This window comes from Macrobrachium nipponense, chromosome 22 (genome assembly GCF_015104395.2).
Source record: "Macrobrachium nipponense isolate FS-2020 chromosome 22, ASM1510439v2, whole genome shotgun sequence".
Taxonomy (NCBI): domain Eukaryota; kingdom Metazoa; phylum Arthropoda; class Malacostraca; order Decapoda; family Palaemonidae; genus Macrobrachium; species Macrobrachium nipponense.
Genome location: NC_087213.1, coordinates 73,270,716 through 73,282,285, shown reverse-complemented (window position 1 = coordinate 73,282,285; position 11,570 = coordinate 73,270,716). Strand labels below are relative to the sequence as shown.

The window sequence follows — 11,570 nt, the reverse complement described above, 5'->3', positions numbered from 1 at the left end:
AAAAATAATCTGGTTTTATTATATTTCTTGTATTACCTCTCAACTATTTAAAATATCACGAGAAATCGAGCCGAATCGCAAAACACAGATAAAATGCTGAAAAAACAAGAGCAACAAAAAGTGGACCTGTCCCTACATTCGATCAAAAAAAAAAAAAAAAAAAAAAAAAAAACAAAAAAAAAAAAAAAAAAAAAAAAAGTCTTGTAAGATTTACAATACAAACTCCAGTCGAGATTAAAAACAAACAAGCGAGGCGCATCCTATGAAGTCTTATGGGCAAAAAAAAAAAAAAAAAAAAAAAAAAAAAAAAAAAAAAAAAAAAAAAAAAAAAAACAAAAAAAAAAAAAAAAAAAAAAAAAAAAAAAAAAAAAAAAAAAAAAAAAAACTCATTATTATTAGTAACCCGAAGGGAATTACGAATGTGAAATCACGAACTCAAAAAAAAAAATATTAATGTCGCTTACTGAATGTCATGAGGCCATAAGACGTTGCTCACCGGCGTGACGTCACAAACCCAAGACGGGTATATAAGGCCACCTCTCCAGCTCTTCGGCACAGGACTTCCATCTTGGTCATACAACCAACAACGTCCACAGCTCCATCATGAAGACCATTGTAAGTTCAGGATGTGTGTGCTACCTACTGTGAACTGGATCCAAATATGTGATAAAAGTGCCCCAAGTGAATCTGTCAATTCTGTGTATTCTTTACTTCTGTCTCTGTCTCTCTCGCAAAAAATTCGAACTGTCTTCAGCCCTTCGTCTGGCAATCACCCAGATGCATCGACCATAGCATTTGCTCATTACACAGGCATCACCTGGCTCGTAGATAAAAGACAGAAGTTACTCTTCAAAGCTGTTTTTATAAAGAATTAACTATGAAAGACAGACCTTAACCACTAAGCTACAATCTAGACATCTTTTCATTTTTATGTATTTTCAATCAATCTGTTTAGTCAAAAACATTCTCGATACCTTCAAGAAGCTGAAATGATTTATCTCCACAAGGTGATAACAATCTTTATGATCCCTAAAGACGATCATTTCAGAGATTTCAAGCGCCTCTCTCACTTATTTCTTGATACGACCATCTCCAAGACCTATCAGTCCTTAAAAAGAAAAATATCCTAAAAATGAAAAATGACTTTTCATGACGAAGTAATATTTTGTCAAGACAATACTTTCGCACTCTTTTTACCACTGACAGCACTCACAAACGTCCGAAATCCTTCTGATCATCTATAGCTTCTTGAATACAGTCAGTGACAATCCTTAGAGAATTTCAGGATAGTACTTTTAGCTGTAATACCTTTGAAGTTCCTGACAGATAGAATAATTACATGTACCACTATACAAAAAAAAAAAAAAAAAAAAAAAAAACCTGTCATCTCTTTATTCTGGAAAAATCAGCATAGAGTTCTCCTCTCCTCTCTTCTCTCTCTCTCTCTCTCTCTCTCTCTCTCTCTCTCTCTCTCTCTCTGAACGAGTGACCTTACAACCAGGCCATCTCGCCCGGGTACTTTGGTACAAGAACTTGGTTATAATTTAGGGCACTGGATGACCTTTACCATTAACTAACCTGTATAGTTTTTCTGTCGAACAGAAAGGAGCGTCCTTGATGCAGACTCAGCCATTCGATTTTGTCTCTTTTAATCAACGGCCATTTCTCTAAGAAAGCTGAAATGCAATTGATTCGGTATATTACTCTACTATTATTAACATAATCGAAATGAGAAACACTATACTTGAAGTACGTCCTTTAACCGAACCAAACCAATTCTTCTTCTTCCAGCTTTATCGCTATTCGGGGTCGCCGTTTTTAATGATTCTCTTCCATCTACCAAATCAATAGATATAGAATTTCTGGTCCTAATATCTAGAATATAAAACGAGGTGCCTAGCATTGCGATAATACCCTCTTATACACCGACATGTCATTACAACGTCATTGTACTTGACAGGAGGATTTATGCCTTTCCTCTGGTTTCATTAAACCATAACTGCATTATTTTAATCCTTTTCGTAACATTCTCCCATCTAAAAAACAAATTACAGATAATTTACTGACTGAAGGTCCTCGATTTCCGGTTCTCTCTCTCTCTCTGAATCATTTGTCTTGTGACCCTCCAGGCTCTCGTACTCGTTCTTGTGGCAGCAGCCTCGGCTCAACTGGGAGGCGGTAACTTTGGAGGCGGCGCTGGCGGAAACGTAGCCGGTGGTGCCGGTGGTGCCGGTGGTCTTACTGGCGGCCTTGGAGGACTCTTCGGTCCCCCAAGGAACTACGGCCCAAAGGTCTACGGCCCAGGTGCCAACAACCGCTTCGCCCTCCCTCCTAACCCCATCTTGATGGAACGCGCCCTGGCCATCGTCAACCAAGTGCCAGGAGCTCTTATCGTAAGTAGACATTATTTTTTTTATAATTCATATCTAGGTTTTCAAGTTACTTAAGAAAACGTCAAGCATTGTCTTTCCCAAAACAAAAGTCTGTAAGATTATATTTTCATTCATGTTACTCCACGGGAAATCAAAGGAATTTCGAAATTTTCTATGAAACAAGACTATCTACAGCAGCAATCATATCATCTATAATTCAAGACATAAAATACCTACTGTTAGGTAAAAACCTGTCTATCAGATTCTGAGAAGATGATATTCTTAACTATTTTAAGAGACTGCCCTCTCCATTCTTAACCTCCGAATTCTCCTCCTCCTCCCCCCGCAGTTCCTCGACACCAACGGCGAGATCAAATTCACCGATCGCTTCGGCAGGGAAGCCGACATCGTGCACCCAAGCGGTATCGATCTTTCAGAACTCATCGAGAACTAAGATTTCAGATAATCTTACTCTCTGAGATTCTTAACTTCACTTCCTTCCTTCCTTCCACTATCGTCTTCTAGCTCCTTCTATCTCGCTATCCTCTAGAATCCATCTCCTAGGGATCAAAAACTCCTCCTACTACAATCATGCTAAGTACCTTCCCTCTCCCTTTTTCTTTGACTTCCTCCTCTTTTCCTGTCTCTTCTTCATTTCCCGTTTCCAGATTCCGTTCCCAGAGCACATATACTATATTCATATATTCTTAGCATATATTTATATCCCTTCTCGAGTACTGTAGATCTGTATCGCTTAGCCTCGAGTACCTCCTTCCCTGTTCCTCCGCCTTCGGCAGCCATCAAGCGCTTGTCGAGATCTGTTGGCTTCCAGCGACCAAGCAATAGCCCTCGCACAGACTACTGAGCTGTTGGGAGTTTATGGCTCTGCGGCCCGCAGCCGCTGTCAACCAGCGGCGGTCGGGTCGCGGGCGCCAGATTCTATACCCGACTGGCAGAGTCGTTATTAGTTAGGGAGTTTTGGTTGTCCTGTATTTATGATTAAAATTTCAAATTTAAGGAATTGCGTCAACTCCAGCCACGCTGGGGCTAAGTAATTCTAGCAGGAATCGAACTATACGACGTACATCAAATGTAATGTAAATAAAAATATACCTATATGTAAAGTATCATTATCCTTACCCTCGACATTTATATAGTTAGGTTGTCTGTGATGAGCAATTATTGCGATGAAGGAAAAGGTTCAAATGACAATGATGAATATTCTATCATAATTAGTACATCATAATTCAATATCTTTCGAAATTCTCAGAAAATAAATTAAAATGCAAATGCTGAAGTTAAATAAAAATAAAAGACATTCAGCTAATTATACAACAAATGTACAAGCCGTATATGAACCACAGGCAATTGCACCTAAAGTACTACAAAATAACTAATAATATTACGAATATACCTCAGTAAGATGGAAAATATTTGTTGTACTGAGAATAACTTCTGTGATATCCACAAGTATGTCATTTTGGAGATTGTCCAATAAAAAATCCTTTAAATAACGCGAGAAAATATATCCATTTATAAAACACCGATATACTGTAAAAATAAACTTTTTTTTTTTTTTTTTGCTAAGCATGCTTTTGAAAAAATACAAGACTGAAATATAATGGTTGCGTATTGAAAAAGGTGTTCTACTGCTAAAACCCATTGAAATAATGTTGATATATATAGGCTAATTATATGAAATGAAATTAAACATATAAACAGACACACACACACACATATGATTCTGAATAATGCAAAGTAAAAAGTATTGTGAATGCCTTTGAAATCCTAGCATTGCAATTTGCCAGCTGAAACTTAATTAAAAACGTATATAAAAAAATAGTCGTGAAAACAGTGAAATGGCGTATTAGCGCTTGGTCACACTGGAGGTCAATTTTTACTTTTAATAAAAACAGCCGATAACAAGAATTCCAAGGAAAACCTACAATGAGACCACAAAATATCATGGCCACTTGCCAATTTCATTATAACGATTATGACGGAGTTTGATACTTGAAAGAAATGTGAGTCATGAAAAATAAAGAAAAATAAAGAAAAATAGTTGGAAAAACAATATAAAGATAGACTAAAAAGAAAAGGAAAAAGAAAATAAAGTAAGAAATGAAATAAACAGCAGAGTACAGCACGTGTTTTAAACCGGAGCCCTTCAGGGCAAGGCGAGATTTTGCCTGACCATGGCCACATTGCTTGCCAGACACACAGACCCATAGTACCCCCATACCCTTAGTGACTGGGCACGTAAGCAACTTGCACTTTTGAAAACTAGAACACCAACGTGAAAAAAAACGGGTTTTGTTAAGATACTCTGTCCCGTTAACCTTGAGAACTGAAGACTACTGGCAGTGTGGGTCAGGTATTTTATTTACTTTTTCATGAGAGAGAGAGAGAGAGAGAGAGAGAGAGAGAGAGAGAGAGAGAGAGAGAGAGAGAGTCTAAATTATTATTTGCGTTAAAAGTTGGAGACCAGACATAATGAAAGGTTAGTTGATTTAACTAAGTCGCAGATCCGTAAAATCCTGTATCTACGTAGACCTGCGCCAACGAACAGTTTTGAGAAAAAGGACGAATGTGAAAGAAACGTCGTCTAACTGTTTGACATTCGGTCGAGTTTTTCTTCCGAATTCTGACCTTTCCGATCTGATCTCTCTCTCTCTCTCTGCCTCGCTCCTATTCTGCCGGTAGAGCGGCCGCTTCTTGCGCTCCGCGGGAAGAACGTTCTAAAGGCCTACAAGAAGCACTTGCAGGTGATGCTGGTAGTCCCTGAAGATTTTCCATACACAGCTTCCTGAATAATATGAGAGAGAGAGAGAGAGAGAGTGGGGGGAGGGGGGAGGGGGGTTGCCGCAAAATTCATCATGTCACAGTTTCTCTATGTTGCAATTTTCAACTTTCAAATGGTCTTGAGGTAGCTTGTCTTCAACTTCCAGGCTTCAGCTTTTATCTGACAACTTCCTTGTTGCTTTTACTACCTTGGCCGAAGATGAACGGGTGGATTAAATCGTAACAAACTAAGAATAAAAGGCAAAACGCAGAACAAGAAGAAAGAAGACAAGCTAGGTTAGAAAAACAGAGAATAAATAAAAGAAATGGCAAAGTTCACTCAAAAGTCTTCCTTGCAAGGATTTATGCGACGGAAATACCACATTGAGAGACATGTTCAAGGCAGACTCTATATTCAAAAGCTTAAGTAATAACAAAAGCAAGGGAGTACTGATTCATCAAGAATATTACAACACCACTGGGAGAATGAGGCTGCGATTTGGAACAACTGAATGATCTTGAGATGGCTTGTCGTCGACTTTCAAGTCCTGGTTTGAGCTTTTGCTTAATAACTTCCGTGTTTCTTATACTTGAAACCTACCTCACGAAATAAATGTGCACGAATATCAGAGAGAGAGAGAGGAGAGAGAGAGAGAGAGAGAGAGAGAGAGACGAGAAAAGGTGGAGAGAAGAGAAGAGGAGAGACGAGAGAGAGAGAGAGAGAGAGAGAGAGAGAATTTAGGCCAAAGGCCGAGCGCTGGGACCTATGAGGCAAGGTCACTCATTGCTGAAACGGAAATTGACAGCAAGGTTTGGAAGGTGTAACAGGAGGAAAACCTCGCAATTAGCAGAGGGTGGAAGGTAGAAGAAAGGGAATATGAACGGAGGTACAGTTGAAGAATGAAGTGGGTTGCAGCTAGGGGACGAAGGGACACTGCACTGCAATGAACATCAAGTAATGTCTACAGTGCACCGCGCTGAGGTGCACTGAAGGCACTAACCCCGTTCGGGGTCCAAGTATCAAAGAATTAATACCTGCAATCATCCTTTAAGAGTCCCTCTCTGGCTACAGAACAAAAAAAGAAAGATCAGAAGAGCCACAAGGTCCAACAACACAATAAATTGCAATTAGCATCTCATTCAAATCTTAAACGACTCATTGCATAAAATCAAGTGACATTCTAAAAGGAATTAAGTAATATCACATATTCGCCGAAGAAAGTTTTAATCAAGCAAATAGGATGCTGAATTTCACAATAGGCTGAACCGAATGAAAATGACCCACCTAATATTCACCGGAAATCAGCAGGCTCAAATGTATATGATAATGATTAGTTTGTCCTGGAGACAAATTTTCCCGCATTTTTTCATTAAACTTTTATCTTCGCGGGGGCTTCAGAAAATAAATCGATGTCAAACCTGATTTCTCTATGGGGCTCTTAGCTAAATGGTTTGCTTATTGCTTTCAATTTGTCTCTTGTCCCACTTGGTATAAGATTTGTTCCTTATTTTTAGTTTTTTCTCTACAACGTTCAATCCGCTTCTTCCCCTAATCATTAAGAGGTCAAACATTCAACTCTCAAGCTTAGTTCTTCCAGCCATTCTCTGCTCTTCGCTTTCAAACTAGAATTCTGTCTGAACTCATAGGTCCCACTTATTTACTCTTCTAAGTTTCCTCTATGATTTCTTAAAAAAATCTGTCTTGAAGAATGTAATGTAAAATAATAAAATTGCCTAATAATTAGAATTTTGATTACAGTGAATGAGTCGTCATTTCAATACAGTCGGCTGTAAGGTAACCTTCCATGTCGGCTTGAAATACTGCTGTGATATTTGGGTCGCTTCTACATTATTCCACTTTCAACTTGCACTCAAGATCCTCTCTCTCCTTTCCACAGCATGCTGTACTTGTCGTCACTTTTTTTTTTGCAAATATTTTTTTCCAAACCTGTTGTGTCAAGTGTCTCCCCGCTACTCTAAAGGCTCCTTAAAATTCACAGACCATCTCTTACCAGACTTACTGGTGGCTGTCCGCGATAAACTGTAAATGGTAGAGCACCAGTGACAGTTCGTTTTTTAACACCGATGTGTTACCAAATTTCCGCAGTGCTTCCTTTTTCCTTAAAATCTAAAGCTTTCCCTCTTTATAAAAAAATAATAGTAACTCACAAACCACTCAACCAATTTGTTTGAATCTTTCCATGCTAATGTCTTAAATTACACTTAATACATGCAAAATGTTTGAAAGAAATTGAACGATAAATAAAGGAAATCACTGTTAAGTAACACCTCCCGCCCTTAAAATGTGAAACTTTGCCTCTTGTAGGATGTCGCCAGGCAGCTTCCTTCCGATGTGATTATAAGCCGACTCTCCCCTTAATAAAATCCCTGGGTATTTGGGTTGGGATCCACAATAATAAAAAATGTTGAGAGTTCGTGTATAATTTTAAAACCCTTTACAAAAAGCCTCCGAACCCTTCCCTGGGTTCATCTTCAGCAAAAAAAAAAAAAAAAAAAAAATCGTAGGTATGTTAAGCTAACAAAAAGTTTCTCAACTGAGAATTCGTATCTTTAAGGGACAGCTATACTCAATTTAAGGATGAACCTTTTTTTGCAACAGGACTCAGGATGAAAATACACTTCCTGGCACAGACAATCATTTGGGTGCATTAATTCAAGAGTCAAATTTAGGACGATGTACGTACAGTCACAAAGTTTCTTGTTGTAAGTCCACTGAAAACATTTTGAAAGCGCAGAATTAGATGCCTACAAATAAGTAATTTTCATGAATAATTTTGATATCACTCGAACGCCTTGTAAATGACCAAATCTACTGATTCTCCATTACTGCAATCGAAAAAATACTATACAGCACGAGAACCTATATTTTCTAATCTGTGTTAATCTGTGTTCACAATACAGAAATTTCTAATCTCTGTTCACGATAAAGAAATGTACAATGTACATAAGGTTATCGTCTGGAAATTACTCATTTTTGAGAGAAATGGGTTAAAAGCCAAGCTTCAATATCAGCAGAATATTCATAGTATGTTAACTGACAAATTAAAGAAAATATTTCCGAAACATTTAACACTTTTGACCCATAAAACCCAATTCAAAGTCGAGGTCACAGTCTTGTTTGCTTGAATACTTTAAGGAATTAAATGTCTATGAAATTCAATTTATATTGATAAATCATAACAACAATTTCTTAATAATTAAGTTTATCATGTTTAAGGTTTTCTGGTAACAGCTGTAATGTAAAATGCGCCCATATTCCTGATAGGTGAAATAAAAATACAACGTTCTCGAAGGAAAAAACTAACGATGGGAAAAATGTGCTCCTGAACGAGAAAAACCCAATTGATGAAAATAATGTTGACGCTAAAATATAAGGACGATTAAGCAAGGCAAACGTCGTATGGTTTAAACTGAAAACATTTACTAATATACAAAAAAAGATAAAAAATATTTTCTCATTAGATTAAAATAGGAAGAGATAAAAACATGTTAGTGCCAGACTAAAAAAATGCATAAACTGTACAGAGAGAGAGAGAGAGAGAGAGAGAGAGAGAGAGAGAGAGAGAGAATTATAAATGAATAAGTAATTCTGGGAAAATATAATCTTATTTGAAACTATGTTGATAAGAGAACATGCTGTAAAACTTTCCCAACTTTTCGACTGAAATTTATGCACTTTTGATTTTTTTTATTAACTCTGTACTAAGGCGCAAGTAATTTCTCTTGACATTGAAAACATTAAAAAGACTAAACACAGCAACTACAGAGTCCGGTTCGATAACCTTTTCTTTCCCTTTACAACGCCAATCACTACATCTGCTTATTCAAATTCTCTACCGACTTCATTATTTTGTCTTTTCTCGTTTTTCCAATTCCATATTTTCCTTTCTGCTGGGAATAAACGACGGCAAAAGATCGATCTCTTGTCTGTATACATATCAAGGAAAAAAAGCCTTTCAACAATTTCACAAAAAATTAGATCATACTTCGTTTCATAACAAATGATGCTTGAAATCATGACTCGACCGAAGATAAATATTCACTTTACATTTCCGCAAAAAGCAATCAAATATCAACGTACAACTGGCGCGCTGATTCATCATCGTCACTGTTATTAAGAATATTGAAAAAAAATGACACTGAATAAAATGATAATTCTCTGAGCTTATAATGAAATCTGCAACCACGATTAAAATAATGAGACTTGGCAACGAGAGAAAAATAAGAAAATATTTGTAATGAATTCAATGAAATATGAAAACGAAATCTATTGTACACCACAAAATAAATGATTAAGTATAAAATAAATGCAAAAAAAAAAAACAACACTCATACACAGGTGTTCAGTAAAATAGTGAAGCATGTGCGATTTCATCTGAAGCCAGCATTTCTCCAAAAGAAGCCGGTCAGTACAGCCATTTCCCATAATTAACGTTATGATAAAAGAAGTACCTCAAAGGACTGTATACAGACGGTATACGGCGCAGTCCTCCGTCTTGTGTATTTTTTCTCGAGACTTGACAGCGTGGGCCATTGTTAGCCGTGCCGAGTTCAGATCAACAGTTGATACTGCTATGCAATGAGGACCTTACAATATACAGCTAAATATTTCACTGTTGATCTTTTGCAACAGATCAAAATGGTGTTAACCGAACTGCTCGTTTCATCTAGCTATTATTTCCACTCTTTCTGGACTTTTTTTTTATTCGAATAGGTTTTCTAAAAATTGGCCATGTTTGTACTGTTCGTGTGAATACCGGTGATCACTCATCGATAGTCGGTAGGTAGATCTTTACGTAAAACAACAAAATCTTCCCTTCCAATTTACGTAGCCGTTTTCGGCACTGGATCTCGCCACAAGGTCCAGCAGCAACAGGCCTCACAAGGTCACTTCAGCCAAGGAATGACAAATGACAAGCAAAATTCCACTCACGAGAAAAAATCAATTTACTCTATAAATGTCAGCGATACTCACTGAGAGGGTCAGGTTATTAATAATAATGGAGAAACAAATCCACAGTTATGTAAATGTACATATATTAAATTTAAAAATACAAAGATAGCTTTCTGGAATCTGTTCGGTTCCCCTTTGAAAAGGGGAACCACCGGACAAATTACCGAAAGTTATCCTTGTATTATTATATTTAATATATGTACATTTACATAACTGTGGATTTGTTTCTCCACTGGAAGCCTCATGCTACTACGAGTATCTTTTAATAATAATAATAATAATAATAATAATAATAATAATAATAATAATAATAATAATAATAATAATAACAACAGCAATACAACAATAATAATGAAGAGGAAGAAAAAGAAGAAGAAGAAGAAGAAGGAGAAGAAAAATGTAATGATGTGGTAGCTAGATGGAGGTCTGCCAAAAATGATTCATTGACCTTTATGGCATTTTCGAGCTTTTGTAATGCATTATTCCGAATATTAAATATTAAATGAAATTGTTTTAAACGGAGTGTCAAATATTAAAAGAAGCGGCATCAAACAGATGTATCGATCCGTTTCTGTACAGAATGATGAAGTCAACTGGAGCAGTATTGTGCTCTGTGATCACTTCTTTATGCACAAACACACACATATATATATATACTATATATATAATATATAATATACTTGTATATATAATAAATAATATATATATATATATATATATATATATATATATACATATATACACACACACCACACATATTATATTATAGATATATATTATATATTATATATCATATAATTTAATATTAATATAATAAATAATATATATATATATAATATATAATATATGATATATATATTATATATATAATATAATATTATATATATTTATATATACTATATATGTAGTTATGCCAATTACCTCCACTTTATTTTAGAAATTTTGGGGGGATTTTATTTTTCGTGAGTTTGGAAGCATGAACTCCCCAGTACTCCATCAATCCTGGAACTTACCTTTTTTTTACGTCACGGTTTCTACGCCTGAGGCTGCAGCTTCCATTAAATTCAATTTCATATATATATTTTTTATTTTGGAGATTTTATTTCTTTAAGGAGGTCTGAGTCATTAACTTACGAGTCTTTATACCACGTCAGAGGTTGCGGCTTCCCTTCATTTTATTTGATTTGATTATTTACATTTTATTTTGAGGATTATATTTTTGTTTAAGGTTGGACGCATTAACGCTCCTATTAATTTAAACAGAAATAATAACTTTTCCAACTTCACACACACACACACACACACACACACACACACACACACACACACATATATATATATATACTATATATATATATATATATCGTATATATATATATATACTATATGTATATTTTTATATAGTATATATATATATATAAATAATATATATACATATAGAT

The 11,570-nt window shown here is 35.9% G+C and overlaps 1 protein-coding gene across 1 annotated transcript; it reads left to right on the top strand.

Moving 5' to 3' along the window:
• The first annotated feature begins 502 nt into the window (after window positions 1-502).
• LOC135198802 (H/ACA ribonucleoprotein complex subunit 1-like) lies at window positions 503-3,490 on the top strand. The gene is made up of 3 exons (XM_064226760.1): window positions 503-615; window positions 2,130-2,393; window positions 2,722-3,490. Exons 1-3 carry the CDS (start codon window positions 604-606, stop codon window positions 2,824-2,826), a joined length of 381 nt encoding a protein of 126 aa, XP_064082830.1. The 5' UTR covers window positions 503-603; the 3' UTR covers window positions 2,827-3,490.
• Window positions 3,491-11,570: the final 8,080 nt, after the last annotated feature.

Coding starts and splice junctions, on each gene's coding strand:
- LOC135198802 (XM_064226760.1), top strand. Junction 2,394..2,721: donor AAGTGCCAGGAGCTCTTATC/GTAAGTAGACAT, acceptor CTCCCCCCGCAG/TTCCTCGACACCAACGGCGA.